The following is a 20931-nucleotide window of genomic DNA, read 5'->3' as shown; positions in this document are numbered from 1 at the left end:
CTAGTCTGCAAGTCCAACAGGACTTGGGACTACAATTGTACTCTAACCAGAACCAGTCAAAGTTGAGGCTGGTAGCTTGCTCTTCCTTATTTCCTGTGCTCCTCCAGAATACTTGTACCCTCACTCAAAGGCCTGAATGATCCGCACCAGCTGTACATCCTGCCTCTGATAAAGTCAACTGGGATCATACCAGTTTCGAAAATTAAATTTGATTTTCTTTTCAGTTGGTGCCATTCCTGTCTGTAGACAGGCCCTCTTGATATAACAGGGATTCCATTTGCAGGTTCCTGCCTGCCTCGCCAGTTGACCAACTAACAAGGGAGACTGGCAGGGGCAGAGGGCCTTCCCAAGAACAGGAAATACTCATTTATCCAAAATGTTCAGGGACCAGGAGGCTCTAGCAAACTAAATATCTTAATTGCCCCAGACGACCCCCCCATTTGCGGTCCCCAGCCTCTGGCAATCCACCCAACCTTCCAGGAAAAGCCAAGAGGCACAGTAGTGTTCGTTATAAATTTGAGCACACATGAAAATTGGGATCCATTTGTAAAAGGCTCCAGGAGGGAGCCTGGGCACACATTCAGACTGGCTCTGATGCTGCTTAACAGAAAAGTATTACTGATCCCATCCAGGATTTCACATACAATGAAATATACATTAATATCTCAAACCTATAGACAGACTTAAACCTGAAGACTGAAAGCATTTTGGTATTTGCAGCATCCTATAGCCTTCCATTTGAAAAACAATTGCCAATAAACAAGTACTGGTGGAAAGACTGATTATTTTCAGCTTCTTAGTCCTTGGCTTCAGAGAAAGGGTAAGTTTGTTTACATATACTGGAGGTTGCAAATAACATCAAATTAAAGATTTTTTATGGTTTTCAAATGGGGAGACTTCTTCACCAGTAAGGCATTTCAAAGTAATGCTGAAGGAACACAAAATGACATAAAGAGGTCTGATTAATATTACACTTGTTATAAAATAGCAACTGCCTCATTATTAACTAAGTTTTGAACTGTGCTACTACACAGATACTCTTGAAAGTGCTAATTAGCTCCCCACCAAATTTGGTCCATGTTTTAGCAGATACTCTGACCTTAGCCCGATTCTTTTGTTTCAACCCTCCTGTAATCACAAAATGTAGACACAGTTATCCTTAAAATAAATTTTTGAAATATTTGGCGCCATATAAATTTTACACCCCTGCACATTTAAACATTGACTGTCACAAGAGGATCATTAAAATCACTACAAATATGTCTTTGTGAATCACGAAAAGGCATCAAAAACCCTGCTATTTAAAATCAAATTTGCCTTTCAAATTACCCTCATAAAAACCAGTTGTTAGGGACATCTGAGTGTGGGGCACTCTGATAGACATTGCCTAAAGAGCCACTGTATTGATTCTCTATTTAGCCATGATTATTTTTTTTCAGAAAAGAAAGCAACAGTGTATTGCCACGGAATAAGAATCTATAGTCCACCGAATTAGTGTGATTGAATTTTAGTCTGTAATTTGAATTTTATCGCAGGCAAATGATTGCACACTAGACTTTTAAGAAGAAAGACATATGCAAACTTTCTACCTTTCCTTGTCTTTGGAGGCCATCTGCTGAGCTCTGTTTCTTGTGTCAGTCTCCCTGGCCAGTAATAATGCAGAACTCTTTAGAGATAAGAGGAAAGGAATTGTGTAAAAGGGCTTGTTAGAAGTGAAAGGGGCTGTTTCTCTCCTTCAAGCACCACGTGTGTGGCCCTTCAAGGCACCAAATTATTCTGAACATAGCAAAGTTATTTCTTCCCCTTTCTCTTCAAATTTGGAATTGTTCTGTGGTTGAACTTGTCTCTGCCAGTGGAAAATGGAAGATTGCCCTTTAAATTATAATGACTCGTGTTTAACTCTCAATCTTGACATTTATTATCTATTTTTCCAGTAAAATTGTTAAAGTGCATATTAACCCATTTGACAGATGAGGAAACTGAGACCTGGAAATGATTTAGATGCCTTATCCCAAGCCCCAAACTAACTAATTTGTTGCAGAGTTCTGAGATCTTCTTTCCCTCAAAATGGTGACTTCTCCTTTAAAACTAAACTCAAGTTGCCTAGATCCAGGAATAAATCACTGGGATGATATCTGTTGGTCTAATCTCAGATAATCTTTCAAAAACTTGAGAACTTCTTCCCTCAATAACAACAATTTTCTCATTTTAGACATAGTTTGACATTATGGGTCCTCCTCTGAAGTTCTTCAAAAACCAGAAGTACCAGGAACTGAAGCAGGAATGCATCAGGGATGGTAGACTTTTCTGTGATCCAACCTTTTTGCCTGAAAATGATTCACTTTTCTACAACCGACTGCTTCCTGGAAAGGTGATATGGAAACGCCCGCAGGTAACTTTGTAGTTTCAATTCCTGTCTTCCTCTTGATCTCTTTCATCATAATTCTACTTGGTTCACTATTTCACTCACACAGCCCGCTGCATATAGACCAATTTAGCAGACAACTTAAATTTTTATAGCATAGTATCCTTTTTATGTTTTTAGAGCACAGCAAAATTAAGAGGAAGGTGCAGAGATTTCCCATATAAATGCCACCTCTCAGAGTGGTACCTTTGTTACAACTGGTGAATTTACACTGACACAGTATTATCACACATAGTTCATTATTTACCTTAGAGTTCACTCCTAGTATACATTCTAGGGTTTGGACAAATGTATAGTGACATACATCCATAATTCTATAGTATTAGAATATTTTCACTGCCCTAAAAATTCCCTGCAGACAACATTATAATGAGAAGTTTTATGGATCTGGGCTTCTGACTCTAACATGAGGAATCTTGGATTTTAATCACATTGTATCAGATTTAGTAATTTAGAAAGAACCAAAAGAGAGAGATACTGTTCTTATTTTCTTTTGGAAGTTCATTTGAGTAAATATGGTAACTCAAAAAGCTCTACTCTCATCTCTTTACTGAGTTACCACTCAGAGCAACTTCAAGATAATCTCAGACCAGTAAGGAAAAAACTCCTTATACAGGCTTGTTAGTCACTCAGTCGTTTTCGACTCTTTGTGACCCCATGGACTGTAGCCCACCAGGCTCCTCTGTCTATGGGATCCTCAGGCAAGAATACTGGAGTGGATTGCCATTTCTTTCACCAGGGGATCTTCCCAACCCAGGGACTGAACCCGGGTCTCCCGCATAGCAGGCAGATTGTTTACCTTTTCTTTACTCTTTTTTTTTTTTTCCATTTATTTTTATTAGTTGGAGGCTAATTACTTTACAATATTGTAGTGGTTTTTGTCATACATTGACATGAATCAGCCATGGATTTACATGTATTCTCCATCCCAATCCCCCCTCCCACCTCCCTCTTTATATGGTGAGCATAAATGAAATGAACTCAACAGGAACAAGATGGAGTTTGAACTAGGGGAGGGAGGCTTTTTGCTGCTCTTTAGATATCGTCATCTGCATCCCCCACCATTAACAATGTGGGATCCAAGTAAGATTGTAGCTCTTTCACCACTTATTAATAGTTGCTATGGTTCTCTGTGGAGCATCTGTAGATGGTATCTCTAAAGCAAGTGTCAGAATCTCTTCAAAAGTCCTATGTAAGCAGGAGGTCAATGTATAAAATGATAGGATGAAGGCATTTGGAGAATAAATAGTAACCTAGTTAAATCTAAAGAGTCTACCAAGTTAGAAAGATATTCAATCTGGGCTCCTTCCCAAAGTGGGTGACCAGGTATACAGGTCACTTAGGGTTGTTATGAAATGCAAATTCATAGACCTTCACATTATCCTGAAGACCTTTTGATCTTATTTCATGATTATACCTGTCTGTGCACTATTGTGGAACCATCTCAGTCAGCAACTCAAGATTTGCCTTCTTCAATGAACAAGCTATCACTCCTTAGTGTCAATTTCCACAACTTGAACTCCTAAAAGGGATTCTTACATGACCTACTTCACTTTATGTAGGTTGCCACCAGGGGGTGCCAAGACACATGGATCACTTTAAGTTTCTTGTTTTCTATATCATTCTTTTCTATATCATTCTTTTTCTATATCATTTCTATATCATGTTTTTGCCCATAAAGTATGATAGCCATTGAGAATATGACTTGGAGAAGTTCTCTCCATCAGAAGGAAGATTACACTCCTGCTGGGTTCTATGCCTCTGGTTATTGACACCCTTGTAGATCACTGACCTACCAACAAATCTGGAAAACATGAGCAGAATTCATTAGCCACAAATTCAGTATAGAGAGAGGTAAGTTTTTTCTCCCGAAACACATGGAGAAAATAGAAATATGCTGTTTGAGAGCCACTCTGGATGGTGATAATCAGGACCATCACTCTTTTTTGATAACTGGCTGTGAAAAAAGGGAGGTCAATAGGGTAGAAGTAGCTGAAAAGAAAGCAGGAAATTTAGGGAGGTTTTCTAGGGGAGGGTGTCTTTTACAAATAGGACAGACTTGAACATATTTATAGGCTAAGGAGGAAATAGTAAAGTAGAAGAGGTTAAAGACTCAGAAGAAAGAAGGGATAATGGATGGGGGTGAGGTCCTGGAGGAGGTGGCAGCGGATCTGATGGGCCATAAAATCACAAGCCAACATGAAGCCGTTCCCCAGTTGTGAACCAAGCCAGCAATGCTTCCTGTACTGGCCCATCTTTAGACACATCCTCCCCCCTCTGTCTTGGCTCAGACCTTTGTCCTTTGCCTTCATCTTTCAAATTCTGTGGATTGAGTCCTAGATGGATTAGCACTGAAGGAAAAAACTTAAATAACCATGGCAATCGTCCATCTTGCCTCTGAGGTAAGCGATACTCCTTCGAAGGTGAGGGAGTGTCAGAAAGAGAAGGGAAATGGGGATGGTAGAAGAAGGAATCAGCATTTAGGGCTTGTCTGCTATTTGTCCAAATACTGTGTTTGGGGTTTTCTATACATTTTTTAAAATTTCATACTAATCTGCTATGGCTTAGCAAGGTGCTTCCCTGGTAGCTCAGTGGTAAAGACTCCACCTGCAATGCAGGAGACACAAGTTCGATCCCTGGGTTGGAAAGATCCCCTGGAGAGGACATGCAAACTACTTTAGTATTCTTGCCTGGGAAATCCCTTGGACAGAGGAGCCTGGTGTGCTACAGTCCATGGGGTCACAAAATGTCTGGAAATGACTTAGCAACTAAACAACAACAGCAAAGCAAGGTAGGTATTTAAAAATCCACTTTGATATAATTCTTTTTTTCCCAGTGTAAAAAAGAAAGGTGGATACTATGTTCATTTTATTGATGAGGAAACTGTGTCTCAGGAAGAAGGTAAGAATTTTCCCAGGTTTAGACTGCTAACAAGCTGGGATTTGAATCCAGGTTTGACTCCAAAGCCTGTATTAGTTTTTACTCAACCACACTGCCATGTAGGGAACATAGATTTGCTTGTGTGTCTTTTGATAAAATACATAGCTTCCCTCCAGTGAGTTCTCACATTTCTCCTCACCATGTTGATGCTGCACATCCATTAATTGACCCATACCCTCCCTTTTGAGAGCATACTCTGAGCTTAGTGTTTATTCAGCCCAAAAGGAGAGTCAATTGAGAAATATTTATGTAGCACTTACTCTATGCCAGCCTCTATGCAAGATACAGACAAGATCTGAGATGAGGGACTCCCATTATAGTAGAAGAGATGGATACTGAGCTACCAAAGAGTTAAATAATAAATTAATGCTGGATAGAGGAAATGCTATTTTAGGCATACAGACAGTAAATCAACATAGGGTTTTGAAGAAGGGGAGATCATGGTGGATTGAAGTGGTTGGGGAGGGGACTTCTTGCGGGGAGTAGGGGAAGAAACAAGGCTCTGGACCACCATCTGAATCTTCAAAAAGCTGGAGAGTAGTTTCCAGTCAGAGTGGAGGCCAAGCCTGTGGTCAAGAACCACGTCAAAGTTCTCTGGCCTCCCATTAGGAAAGCTGAGAGACAGCCCTGGGCCTCTTTAAATTGGCTCAGGAAGACACGACGGGTCGTTGGACTCACTGCCTCATTGGCAAGCAGGGTTATTTTCTGAAGACTCTGAAAGGGAAGAAGCACGATTAACCTGATATTTTCTGTCTCTTTCCCCTTCTGGGTTGAACAGCCTCTGTGTCTGTAAACATTGCTGCTAATTGAACCAACCAACTGCAGTCAAGCCCCACCATCCTAGGGCAGGATTGAGCTCCTCTTTTTCCCACTTGCCACTTCTCTGCTATGTCCTAAGGAGCCACTTTAGATTGACCAGGATTATGAGAAGGTTTTTGCAGTTGTTCGATGCCAGTTCATTGGCCCATATCCTCCAGAGGAAAATCCTTCTCCTTAAGGCCTCCATTGGTCCAGTGACCCCAGCTACTGGCCTTGCTTCCTGGGTACACAGGTATATTCCCTGAGACCTGTATTCCTGGGCTTTCCCATCTCCTGGACCTTAGAAAATTTGAAGAGCTGAGTTCTACTGAGTTACCATGTGATCCTAAAATGGCAGGTAGGATTTTTAGGCTGAAATCTAACCACCAAATTCCCACAGAAAGTCTCTTCTCCAGCTCCCTCCAGCCACTCTTCCCTCCAACCCACCTGTGGCTTTTTTTTCCTGACTGACTCACACCCTACTACAATCATGTCCTTGAGTCAGACTCAACTAATCTCCGATTAAAATGGAGCAAGGCCTTGTGGGGACTTGCACAGCCAGTGTGGGAGAACGCACAACACCTGCACAAGATCTGTTAGCTCTCCTGGTCAAATTTTGAATTTAGCCTCCACTACCATTGACCTTGCCCAGGTCTTCCACCAGGGAGTACCCTCCCTGGGGGCCATTTTACTACCTTGTATGGGAAGAGGCTGATGAAGTTCTGTATTAAAGCAAAGGTGGGAGGAATGGAAGGAAAAGGCTGAGAGGAGATTTTAAAAGCAGGATACACAACCCTCGGTGGTAGATTACATATGGTGGTGATGGTGGTTTAGTCACTAAGTCATGTACGACCATTTTGCAACCCCATAGACCATACTCCACCAGGCTCCTCTGCCCATGGGGATTTCCCAGGCAAGAATATTGGAGTAGGTTGCCATTTCCTTCTCCAGGGGGATCTTCTCAACCTAAGGATTGAACCTATGTCTCCTACATTGCAGACAGATTCTTTACCAACTGAGCCACCAGCGAAGCCCAGATTACATAAGAGGGACCAATAAAGGAGGAAACATATCTCTCTGTGCCAATAGAAATTTCCAACGCCCAGTTGAATGTAATACCTTTGTAGTATAGTTTGGGCCTAGACTACTCACGAATTCCTTTTTCTTCCCAGAAATCACATCCCTTCACCTGAATAGTCCTAAGTGTTTTTAGCTGTTGACACAATCAAAGGGAGTTGAATAGGCCCTTGCTCTTACCATCTTTCCTATTTATTTTAGATTCTGAATTTAAAAAAAACACTAACAGCTTTAGTAAAGTATAATTTATATATCATAAAATTCAGCAATTTTATCAAAGCAATGATTTTTTTAAAAATTTACAGAGTTATGTAAACATCACCACAATCCAGGCTTAGACTAGTTGCATCATCCCAATACATCCCTGTACATCCCTGTGTACATTTGCAGTGAATAAACCCCTCCTACTCCCAGTCACATGCAATCACTAATCCACTTTTGGTTTCTGTTGGTAAAACATTCTTTTCCCATTCCTAGATTTGCCAATTCCAGATATTTCCCTTAAAATGGAATCATAAAAGCAACTCGCTTCTTTGATTAGCATAATATTTTGAAGGAACACCCATGTTGTAGCATGTACCTGTTTCGTTTTATTGCCAAACTGTATCCCATTGCAGATACACAAATTTTCCCAATAAAGCAGTTTAGGATTTACCCCTGGAATCTCTTTGAAGTAGTCTGAAGGTTTAAAAAAGATAATTCTGTACTGACTTGCTTGTCCAGTTTGAAAGTGGAAGTTGAACTTAAGGTATTATTCTACAGATCCATATTGAATTTTCCTTGGAGGCATTAGGAAGGAAGAGAATGTTTTACCAATGATAAAATCTTCATACAGAAGCAAAACTCCCCAGGAAAGTGGATTCCTTGAACAGAGGGGCCAACATTGGCCCCTGAGAGGAGGTCCACCTACATGTTGTGTCTGGAGATGGTACAATTTTCTAAGCATAAGATAACTGCTTGAACTAGCTGGTAAAGCCCTAGGATCCTGAGTGGCAACCCTAGGCCTTTCAGGATGACTTAGAATCCTGGACTTACTCGTAATGTACCTACTACAGGGCCAGCCTCACTTGTAAGTGTCCACACTGACCCCAGCCCCACAGGACTGCTAGACAGCCCATAGCACTTTTGAAAGTGCCTCTGTTCTTCTGGCTGCTGGTTTTCTAGGCAGGCTTTCACTTTACTGTGGTTCTTGAGGTTTACCCTGGACCTCAGTGTTTATTGTCAGCAAATTTCACCTGTGTAAAAAAAAATCACTAAAGATGTGGATGTGGTAAGTGCCATATAGAGTGTGGGGGGCTCCAAGGCTCATAATGGTAAGCCCCCTTCTCCCCCAACCCCGAGGAGTCTGGGAAGGGAGAGATGAGGACAATGAGAGGGTCTTTCAGTGCTCAGCTAGGGCAACATATTTCCTAGAGATGCTGCTTTGCTTGTAGAAAGCTTTGGCTCTGGGATGGGGGTCTGCAGAGAACATTCCTGGACTTACTCTTGGTGCTTGACTTCCTAGTTGTATGTTTTCCCACTAAGAAGTGATTTGCCTTGACAAACAGCCCAATTCCAGGATCATGTTGAGTACGCCAACACAGCTGGGAACAATTAGGGGTTCAGCAATCTTCCTTACTTCTCAAGCCACCCAAATATGTGACTGTGTAAGCTGTGACCTCTCCTCCAACTCCACTCCCTACCATTTCAGCAGAGCTTGGGCTGAAATGGCCCATCGGCACTCTGCATCTCAGCTTTGACTTACAGGGAAATTTCTCCAGCTTTGCTTCCTTACCCCCACAGGAATTATACCCAGTTGTCCAAATCTAGGGGAAAATGCAATAATAAGCCATTTCATTGTTTCCAAATTTGTCATCGAAAAGTCCACTTGGCTGTAGATTTGCATTGGCTCATTACCCTTTACCCTTTCTACCTCCTTAGCTGTTTCTAGTCTTTCACTTCCTTAAAGAGGTTAAAAAAAAAAGTGGCTTGATAAAAATGTTCTCCCATGTTTCACATCATGGTGCTGACATATGTGAGAGTTTGATTCATATTTAGTGGATGAGGTTGAGGAGATTAAAGCTCATTGGTAATATTATATTTAGCCTGGAACCAAAAGCTAAAACATGTCTTAAGCCAGTCTTCCAGAATGAGGAGGAGCTTTTTGGTGAGCATTAAGCAGAGACAAAAAGCCCTGGGATGGATGACTGAGAGAGCTGGTTGTATCTCCATCCTTGAAGAACTACACAGTATTATCCTTTACATGGTGGCCATTAATAAACTTAAAGGAAAAAGGATGGACTAGTTGATGTTTAGAGGTTCCTTCTCTATCTGTATGTGAGGAACCTAAAGCTTTACTCCTAGGTCTACTAACTAGCTGAATGCCAGGAGGGTTGAGTTACTCTCCTTCTCTGAGCCTGTTTCCTCATTTGAAAATAAACAGGTTGACTAAATAGTCTCTAAACTCCTTTCAGGCTTGACAGTCTATGAACTGTTAACTTATTTTTTTAAACCCATTGTTAAATAACCATCCATCATGTATGAAGAGTGGTGAAGTAAAACTGGGGCATGGGCCAGTTTATGAGAGGGAATGGAAAATAAGGTGAGTTTTTTTTTTGCCCAAATATATATTCTTCCATGATTACACATAGCTTTACAAACAAGCATGTGCTCTCTCTCTCTCTCTCTCACACACACACACACATGCATACACACACACTGTATATAAAATAATCACCTTCAGATTAGTCAATAAGAGAATAATTATACAGTTCCTCTATTTGAGTTCTGCTTCCATGTCTCTGTTTATTTATATGATCCTTTAGGTCTTAAATAGAAGTTGACATGCCAAAAGTGTTTACTGAGCCTAGATCCCTGCTATGAATGAAAGCCTTGTGGAAATTCAAGACTAATGTGACCACAACCACTAATAACTCCACACAAAACTAGCAAGTAATTTGCCTTAATAATCTAAAAGCACACTTTTCCACATATCAGTGTTCACATTACTGATTTTTCATGCTAGGAAATTATTAGATGCATTATCTAAGTCCAGGAAATCATAATATAACTTTTCATCTTGCTCCACATAAAATGGTAATGCATAGCTCAGAAAGGAAAAATTGGGTTTCATTTCATCTTAGAAAGGGCAAAGGAACAAACAGAAGAGAAAGAATATAAAAATTGAATTCACCCAACACACCTGCTCTATACTCCATAAGTGAAAAAAACAGGCAGTTCCCAACTCATGAAAAAAATTTGTCTTTTTCTAAGACAAAAAAGTAATGATGAGACACCTAAAAAAAAAAAAAAGACCAGAAAATACAAAGTTGACAACCCACCTAACTCTCTCCTTTTGGCAAAAGGATGACCAATTAATCTTCAGTTTGGTCTTGTCCTTGCCCAGAATGTCTGTTCCTTTCCAGAGTTATTTTGGCTTTTAAAGAATATATGGAATGTTTCATTCTGTAGACCAGACCCTTCATCAAAGAGAATTATGTCCATTAAAAAAAGAGTTTTGAGAACCAGAAAAATATAGATGTCTATTTAATAATTTTTTAAAGGACATATGTCTAGATTTTCTTTCCATTTGAGACTAGGGTTTATTTCTGCTGGGTAAGCAGAATGTCAAGGTACTGGCCAAAGGCCTCCTCCACGAAACTGTCTCCATCTACCCAAGACTTCATTGGTATTTCCTGCCTTTGAACTCTCCAAGGGCTGATACTCTGAATCACGCAAACGTGTCTTAAATTATATGGTGTCATGTATGTGGCTATGCCTCTGTCCATGCTGTCTCTCTACTCATTATGCCTCCCTACCACTCCCGTGTCCAATTGCTAACTCTAGTCATTCTTAAGGCTTCAACCTGAGCATTGCCACTACTTTTCAAATTATTCCACCTCCCACCAGGGAAACTTGGGGATCTTTCCTTCAGGCACTGGCTATACTTTGAAAATGCCTCTATTACTTTGTGTTGTAATTGTATTATTTGGGCCTCATTTTCCTCCTTGCGGTGGGAATGGCACAGCTAATGATATATTAGGGAAAGACACACATACACCCGTAACAAATGCTGCAGCCAGTCTGTCAGCATCCCTTGGAACATCCACTGGGGAAAAAGAGTGTCTGTTGAAGTGCTCCTCAGAACAGTCTATTACCATCTGCTATTAGTGCTGCTGCCATCTGTATTCATCCAAGGAGGTAGGGAAATCTAGTTGCCATGGAGAACACTGTTGCCTTTGCTTTTTATTAGGAATGGGTTTCATATATAAGGTCCCCTAACTCATTTTCCTAGAGAGGGAGAAGTATTAATGTCCATCTCCATCAGACCTTGTCTTTTAAATGCAATCATCCTTCCAAGTACAGGCTCTTCAGGAAATCTCATCCTGACAAATAGGATCAAAATGTAATGTGCTAATCCCTTGCTCTCCTCTTTACAACTGGCTGCTGCTGCAAAAACTATGTCTGAGGGCACTAGCACATTTCATCCTGTCTCATTCTCACCTTCTCCTTCCACCCTGTCACATGATCCTTTTCCTGTGGCTTGATGATCTACTGCTTTCTGTTTGTTCTCACAACCCCACAACCTTCCCTTTCTCCCACCCGTGGAAATTCTGGTCATCTTTTGATCTTACCTCATCTGTGAGGTCTGTCCTGCGCAGCTGAGCTCACACTGTCTGACAGGGAACACATCTCAGAATCTTAGAACCAATTGTTGTATCCACAGGACATCTGCGATGACCCTCGTCTGATTGTGGGCAACATCAGCAACCACCAGCTGACCCAAGGGAGACTGGGGCACAAGCCAATGATCTCTGCGTTTTCCTGTTTGGCTGTTCAGGAGTGTCACTGGACAAAGGTATTCTCCCTTCTTCAGGACCTCACTTGGCTTCTACCTTCTTGTCTTCTTTAGTAAGTTTAGGAAAAGTCAGCTTGTAACTTTCTTAGCTTGCTTAATTCTTGAAGTCAGAAGTATTCACGATTGGAGGTGATTTTCCTCCATTTTATTATGACAAGTTTCACAAATACAGAAAGTTGAATGATTTTTACAGTCAACAGCCATTTACTCACCTGCGTTCTACCGTTAACATTTTGCTCTATTTGCTTTGTCACACATTATTAGTTGATCTTTTGTTCACTTGCAGTACTTTGACTCAGTAGCTCTGCATACTTACACTCTCTGTACCTAATGGGGTAAAAAAAAACTCACTGGGATCCAGGAAGTCACTGACAGATATGAATAAAAGAAAAGGTGAGAAAGATGGAAATATATCCTTGAAAAGGTTCTAATAAATTATTAAGAGTACAAAAATTCCTATGGCATTTAGGCAGAGTTCAAGGCAATGAAGTGTTGATTTGGGACAAAGGTAGAGCATTTTCTTCAGAAAAACAATTTTAGAAGCTGAAAGTGTAATTGAATTTTAAAAGGAGACTTTCCAAAATGTAATTTTATTCAAGGTGTGAATAAAATCTATCATCTATAGAATCTGCACGAACTCTCTAATGTGGACCTCTAAAAGCACAGGGGGCCTTGTGTTTTGAATTACTTTTGGTTTTTAAAATGCCTTGTTTATAGGGCTGAATATGCAACCATAAATATGATCATGTAGACAGTTTCTCATGATCGACTTTGTAGATTATCTGTGGGAAATAATTTAAGCCATAACTTGCTGCCCTCCATGATCCTATGTGTATTCAGGGCAAGGTAATACTATTCTCAGCAAAACTGAACTGGGGAAGCAAAAACTGTTGGGGGGGCGGAAATGCCCTACCAGGGACTTCCTAACTTAGACCCAAGCCAAATGTATTTGGTGTGCTTTCTGTTGCCCCATGGATTTTCCACAAGTCAACTGTAATCTCAATATCTGGATATGGTCTGGTGAATAAAAATTGACTGATTGAATGTGCTTATGTTTCCAGACAATCCCCAACCATAAGGAACAGGAATGGGACCCTCGAAAACTAGATAAATATGCTGGGATATTTTACTTCCGGTTCTGGCATTTTGGAGAATGGACTGAGGTGGTGATTGATGACTTGCTGCCCACCATCAACGGAGATCTTGTGTTCTCCTTCTCCACCTCCATGAATGAGTTTTGGAATGCTCTGTTGGAAAAAGCTTATGCCAAGTAAGGAGGCGGGGGGTTGATTAGTCAGTGGTCAGGCTACACAAGGGAAGGAAGGTCATATTCATCCTTGGGAACTCATACTCATGCTCTCCCAGCTTAGCTTTGGGTGGGATGTCAGGCAGATCCAAGGCATTGCTCTGGACCTGGGACTGGCTCTCCATAATTCTAGATGAGAAAGAAATAAGCTGTTCCAATTTCCATTAAACCCCTACCTGCTCCCTCAGAAAGGGCCCCCTTTCTGAGGCTAATCTAAGGATCACATGACATTATGGCCTCAGGTTTCCTCCTTGTCTAATATTTACTGATGGAAAGAAGTTTCATTCATGGACTTAGATCAACATAGCCTAAGCCTAGAAATATGACTATGGTCTCAAAATCTCTCTTCTTCTGTGCCTAGAGAAAAGCTAGCTGGTAAGGACTGACTGTACAAGGAGTGTTCTGCTTTTGAGGGAACAAGATGTCCTAGACCTGGAGAAATAATTTTACAAAGGTAACTTTGCATATTTTCCCCTAGGCTCCTTGGCTGTTATGAAGCCCTTGATGGTCTGACCACCAGTGATATCATTGTGGACTTCACTGGCACATTGGCTGAAACTGTTGACATGCAGAAGGGAAGATACTCTGATCTTGTTGAGGAGAAGTACAAGCTGTTTAAAGAACTGTACAAAACATTTACCAAAGGAGGTCTGATCTGTTGCTCCATTGAGGTTTGTACTCATCAAAACCACTCTTTACTCACTTTTGGTGGAGGAAACCATGACTTTTAGTGTGGAATATGACCCTAACCCTGGAGATCCAAGACAAGCCACTGTGAAACTCAGAAAGCTAACAAGAGACACTGAGCCCTGGTGCAGAGGCTAAGGATATTTAACGTATCACCCTTTTGTACCAGTCATTCCAACCTGGCCATGCAGCATTCAAGCAGATATAAATAGCCTCTGCTAAATTATTCCTCCTACCTCTGCTCCTGAATGTGGATGTTATAGCTGTTTGCTCAAAGAATTAACCAGTCCCACGAAATTTTGATGCTCTTCATATCAATGTACTATGATGGGTCATTTGTATTGTTTGAGTTGTTATATTAAATTCTTTGCTTCTTTTCCTTGGCTTGCTTTGTGTCAAGTTAGGCAGCAGGAACAAATTTCCATTTACATAAGAGAACTAGTTTCAACCATACTGGTGTAAACCAATCAAGGAAGAGGAGGAGCCAAGCCTTGGCTCTCCCAATTCTTGTGCCCTTATGTATGTGTTTTTGTTCTCAGTTTCCTGACCAGGAGGAACAAGAAGTTGAAACTGATTGGGGTCTGCTGAAGGGCCATACTTACACCATGACTGATATTCGCAAGATCCGCCTTGGAGAAAGACTTGTGGAAGTCTTCAGTACTGAGAAGCTGTACCTGATTCGTCTGAGGAACCCCTTGGGAAGACAGGAATGGAGTGGGCCCTGGAGTGAGATGTGAGTGGCTTTTCACTTTGATGGCGGCATCCCCCAAACCCTATACCTTCTCCCAATCCCATCCCTCAGGTTGTTAAGGGGCTGTCAATGCTTAGTGACATCTGTGGGTCCTTCTCGGGCATGGAGTCTGTGACTCAGCTGACAGTGAAACAAAGCTGTCCCAATCCTCATGCATTCTGTTCCTTTGGCATCCTGCTTCCTGTAGGAAGTCAATGGCAAACATACTGGCTTATCCCTTTGTTCATTTGCCTTTAGTTCTGAAGAGTGGCAACAACTGACTGCAGCAGATCGCAAGAACCTGGGGATTGTTATGTCTGATGATGGAGAGTTTTGGTGAGGAGAAGTTTTCTGTGCTAAGAGAATTGAGGCTTTCACATGGAACTGCAGGGGTAGGTATTAAGTACCATCTTCATTTCTCTCTCCTGCACTCCATCCATTCAGGATGAGCCTGGAGGACTTTTGCCGCAACTTCCATGAACTCAATGTCTGCCGCAATGTGAACAACCCAGTTTTTGGCCCCAAGGAGCTGGAGTCGGTGGTGGGATGCTGGACTGTGAACGATGATCCCCTAATGAATCGTTCAGGAGGTTGCTATAACAACCGTGACACCTTCCTGCAGAACCCCCAGGTTTGAACCAAATTCTTTTTGTCTTCAAGTTATCAAGGCAATAGGGCTTCCCTGGTGGTTCAGAGAGTAAAGAATCTGCCTACAATGCAGGAGACCTGGGTTCAATCTCTGGGTCATGAAGATCCCCTGGAAAAGGGAGTGGCAACCCACTCCAATATTCTTGCCTAGAGAATTCCATGGACAGGGGTTGCAAACAGTCAGACACGACTGAGCAACCAACACTTGCACTTTTCACTATCAAGGCAATAGGAAGCCAGGTCTCACCTTGGAATGTTTCTTTGACATCAGTTCTCCCACTGGCCACTATTGTGTAATATTCATTAACCAAGATGAAGACGGATGGGCTCAGATGCTTGTAAAGCACAGTAGACTGTGTCTCTTTGCAGATATGTGATTTGGCAACATTATCAAATCCAAGCCACCTCCTCTGGCTGCCTCTCTCTTGACTATATTGCTGGGTATGCTTTGACATGCCCTGCTACCTTGTGATGGCCCCACATTGGAGAGAGAGTATCTGCTCTTTGATGCTTTCTCAATTCTTTTTTATATCTTACTGCCTAATTGCTCCCTGGGGTGCACACTTACTATATGTGTCCTCTTTCTCAGGCAGGTGATTCTCCTGAACCCCATCATTATGACTCCCTTTTCTCATCTAGAATCCCAGGTCATTATTCCCAGGATTTGAATCACTACCATATCAATGAACCCATTCCATTCATCTCCCATTACAGTGCTATGCCAGGTGACACATTAGAGGTCAAGCCCAGGCACACCTCAAAGCAAAATTTACAAACATCCAAAGCCTGAACCTGTAATAACCTTGATGCTTTGATCCACAAATGTGCTGATGAGCTAGCCCACAGGAGACAAGAATTCTGAGTGTACTGCAGCCTTAGCCATGGGTGTTTTCTTTCCATGAACCTCATTGGCAGCCATTTTGAAAGATAATAAAGTTGGTGGGCTGATTTAACTCATACTTTTCTCCTTTCCTTCTACCTTAATTGTCCCTAAAGAGATGAAAGCTCCTATTACCACCTCCCTTCATTTACAACCCTGGAAATGCTTTAATTGTCAGGCAATATACCAAACTGGTGAAATGGGCTTTTTTTGGCTTCACTGTTTAAGTGTCTTCACAGGATAGATCTGTGGGGCCTTGTGAACCTATGATTTTGCATCTGTTTCCTGTTTCTTTCTAGGAGGGAGAGAAAGACACACACACACACACACACACACACATATACACACAGAAACAGAGACAGAAACAGAAAAAGAGAGAGAGACAGAGACAGAGGCAGAGAGAAAAATATGATGCCTTTTAGATTCACTTCCCAATGGCATGATTCCCCAAATTATGTTTGGAAAGTCTCTAACACAGCCCTGTAGCTTCCCTATAATAGTGATAACAGAGTATCAATTCACCAAGGAACTGCATCCAACCCCTCCCACAAGTCACACATCTGGGATGGCAAAAAGAGGCTAGCCTAGGGGAATGCTGCTGTGTCAGGTTAAGTCAAGCAAGAATGCTTTCTGTCTTTATAGATTCTTGATTTTTCCTATGTACAACTTAAAAAATAAGGGGATAATTGGGAACAAAAAGACCAAGAGCCTAAACAATTGTTTATTAAAAGAAAGCATACCTCTTTGGAATTAGAGGCCTGGGCATGAAGTTGTGTCTCTCAACACATGCTGAATGCCATAGGGAAAAACAAACATTAGAATCCACAGTTAGCAAGTCAATGAATTATCCAAATTCTCATTGTCTGGTCAGTGGCAAAGCCCAGAACATAACCCAAGTCTCTGCTTCAAAAGGTAGAGTTTTCCACCCTGACATTTGAGCTGACCCACCTGAAACAGAAGCGTTAACTAAGCTCCTTGGTGGCCTCTTTTCTCTAGTACATCTTCACTGTGCCAGAGGATGGGCACAAGGTCATCATGTCTCTGCAGCAAAAGGACATGCGCACTTACCGCCGCATGGGAAGACCTGACAATTACATCATCGGCTTTGAGCTCTTCAAGGTAAGAATGGGCCTTTGGAGCAGAGACGGTAATGGCAAACAGCATCAAAATTAGAATGCCTTGGGGTTAAGGGAATTAAGCAAGGTGGCGGGATGAAGCTAGTAAGAGGACCTAGAATCTTCCAAAACCAAAAAAAAAAAAAAAAAAAACTATGATATGAGTGCAATGGAGCATTTCCTTCTCTTGCATTTCCAGGTGGAATTGAACCGTAAATTCCGCCTCCACCACCTCTACATTCAGGAGCGTGCCGGGACCTCCACTTACATCGACACACGCACTGTGTTTCTGAGCAAATACCTGAAGAAGGGCAACTACGTGCTGGTCCCAACCATGTTCCAGCATGGTCGTACCAGCGAGTTCCTCCTGAGAATCTTCTGTGAAGTGCCTGTCCAGCTCAGGTGCTGTTTCCTTGGCCAGCCCTGCCAACTCCTATTCTGGGCTTTGCCTCCAAGTCCTAACCCCATTGGCCCTCTCCCCCTAGATGGATACTCAGAGGGCCAAGTTGTGCAAGTCAGATTTAACTGAAATGATGGCAGGAGAACCATGTCTCAAAGAGGGGTGGTTTGTGAGGAATTCCCCGCGGAGGTCTGGGCTTCAATGCTCTGAGCTGCCATTTAAGGAGAATGGGCCTATAGCCTAAGTTTTTCCGCTTATATTTTATCGTCTGTTCTCTGGCTGACTCTTCTCTTAAACAGCTGGCCCTCCTCATTGCGTCTCTCTTACGTTCTGAATGCTGGGTCACCAAAGCTACCTTTTCACCCCAGCCCTGCCTACTCTGATATTTATCTTCTGGGTCTTAAAGCAAGGGGAAAGGAAAACATACCCATAAAATATAAGCCATGTCTGGGGAGGAATGGGCTAGGCCCCTTGGCATTTCATGTTTTTCAACAACGAGGTCTGCTTTGGCTAGCCTTTCTCCTCATCAAAGGGCATTCATCGTGGATGACGTGTCTTCCTTTTGATGTTCCAGGGAGCTGACTATGGACATGCCGAAGATGTCCTGCTGGAATCTGGCTCGTGGCTACCCCAAGGTTGTCACCCAGATCACGGTGCATAGCGCTGAGGGCCTGGAGAAGAAGTATGCCAATGAAAGTAAGAAATGCAGGGGTATCTGGGAAAGCAAAATGCAGTTTCACTTATTGCATATATGATTAGGAAAGATGGTCACAGATGAGTCTCTCCAGTGGTATTTTCAGTGTAGAAAAGTCAGAGTGTCTGTCAACCAAGTTAGGAAAATGGGATATAGGTAAACAAGGTCTTACTGTATAGCACAGGGAACTATATTCAATATCCTGTGATAAACTATAATCAAAAAGAATAGTTAAAAATAATGTATATATGTTGTATACATAAAATATATAAACACACATATATATTTAAAGCATTATATATTGCATATATTATATATATGTATATATATTTAAAGGATATATTTATATATATGCATATGTATATATATATAAAGGATTGACAGAAAAGCTTGTTTGGGCTTTTCCACATCTTACAGAAAACCCAAACAAACATTTTGGCTATATATATATATAAAACTGAATCACTTTGCTATATAGTAGAAATTAACACTATGTTGTAAATCAATTACACTTCAATTAAAAAGGAGAAAATGGGATATAAGTGTCTTTGGGCAAGGCCTATCTAGTATTCATTTTTATATCCTTCTATAAAATATAGAAAAGAAAAGGAAAGTAGACACCAAAGTCCTAGGTCATTCTACTAATCAGGTGTTATGCTAAAAATCCCTGAGTAGACTTAGTGAGATCATTTTAACTATCCAGGAAGAGGACTTTTCATCACCGCATTCAAAATAACGGTTACTTTGTTCCAGCTGTAAACCCATATTTGATCATCAAGTGTGGAAAGGAAGAAGTCCGTTCTCCTGTCCAAAAGAACACCGTTCATGCCATTTTTGACACCCAGGCCATTTTCTACAGAAGGACCACTGACATTCCTATTATAGTGCAGGTAAGATGTGAACAGGGACCCACAGAGTGGCTCCTATTCACTACTAGATACTAAATGATTCCAACTGCATCACAGATGACTGGGATACAGAGCAAGGGTTATTTTGGGTTATTTGTTTTGTACTCAGATACCTCCCACCAGGCACAATCACTGACTTCCTTATGAATGTCCATCCTAACTGTCTTCTCCTCCACATATTTAATTGTGGGCAGAAACCCACATGCTGTCAGATTCACATGTTAACACAGGCGCAGCAAATTCCCATGTAGGGAAGCATATGCCAGTTCACATGGCCCTCAACCTACTAGGTCAGGATAGATCACTATGGTTTGGCTGTGTTCCCTTGACTTACTGCTTCTGACCAGCTGCCAAGTTTGATCCTGAACTCTGCTTTTCATCTCTGCTCTTTGAGGTACTTTTCCCCTACTCAGAGTGGTATTAGGAAAAAGTCTTTGGTTTTTAAATAGCCCTTTCTAAGTCCAGCATTGGGTCCACAGGGACAGAGTTCAGTGTCACAGAGGGTTACTCACCTTCACTCTGTTCACTTGTCTCTCCAGGTATGGAACAAGCGCAAGTTCCGTGATCAGTTCTTGGGCCAGGTTACCCTGGATGCTGACCCCAGTGACTGCCGTGAACTAAAGTCCCTGTACCTGCGTAAGAAGGGTGGCCCAACCGCCAAAGTGAAACAAGGCCACATCAGCTTCAAGGTTATTTCGAGCGATGACCTCACTGAGCTCTAAATGTCCAGTTCCAGGGAAGCCTGACAGAGCTCTTCCATCCTTTCATTTTCTGTCAGATGCTAGATTTTATCTGGGATTCCTAATCTTTTGAGAGAGAAATTCACAGTAATTAACTTTCCTTTTCTTCTGATAAATTCCCTATACCTCTTGATCTGAGTAGCATAAGTAGCTACATAACCTATTTACCTCCAGCAGCTGGACAGGGGGAGGTGACAGTCCCATCTGGAGATTAGACAGATGTTGGCCAAGAAAAAAGATCTCTGGGGCTTCCGGGGGTGAGAGTCGAGCAGGACAACATCAGCCTGGATACTCTACCAGTGTCATTGCCGTTTTCGGGTTCCCCATATGTCTCCCCTGTAGGGCATGTTGAGGAAGGGGGAGGGGTGATCGAGGCCAAGCAGGTCTAGCCTGACATCCCGGCTCCTGACTGAACACTACAGCAGTCCCAGCAGCATTTTACACAGCAGCCAGTGTCTGTTCATATGTCCCCAGCCCTTACCGCCATCACTACCACCACCATCAGTCAACACCACCATCAGTCTCCACCTCTGGAAAGAGTAGTCCTGCCCTAATCCAAGTCACCCCCCACAGTAGGTTTTATCTTCATGTTGAGGAAGTTTCCTAGGTGCTTAATCAAGAGCTAGAGTTCCCTGAGGCTCAGACAGTGGAAAGGGCCCGAGCTCCAGCTCCACGGAAACCAGCTGTGTGCCACAAGAGGGAAAAGTGGAAGAAGCTGCAGTGGGAGACAAAGCCTCGGTCCCCCA

At 42.0% G+C, this 20931-nt stretch overlaps 1 protein-coding gene across 1 annotated transcript; it reads left to right on the top strand.

Annotated features, from left to right (window-relative positions):
• The first annotated feature begins 2227 nt into the window (after positions 1 to 2227).
• CAPN6 (calpain 6) lies at positions 2228 to 20167 on the top strand. Its single transcript, XM_061137059.1, has 12 exons — positions 2228 to 2392; positions 11946 to 12077; positions 13139 to 13347; positions 13862 to 14054; positions 14610 to 14803; positions 15059 to 15136; positions 15245 to 15431; positions 17325 to 17447; positions 17643 to 17845; positions 18418 to 18539; positions 19291 to 19427; positions 19985 to 20167. The coding sequence occupies exons 1-12, from the start codon at positions 2228 to 2230 to the stop codon at positions 20165 to 20167; spliced, it is 1926 nt and encodes a 641-aa protein (XP_060993042.1).
• The last annotated feature ends 764 nt before the right edge of the window (positions 20168 to 20931 follow it).

The sequence above is a fragment of the Dama dama genome, chromosome X (assembly GCF_033118175.1).
Source record: "Dama dama isolate Ldn47 chromosome X, ASM3311817v1, whole genome shotgun sequence".
NCBI classification, from domain to species: domain Eukaryota; kingdom Metazoa; phylum Chordata; class Mammalia; order Artiodactyla; family Cervidae; genus Dama; species Dama dama.
This window is presented reverse-complemented; position numbering and strand designations above follow the sequence as displayed.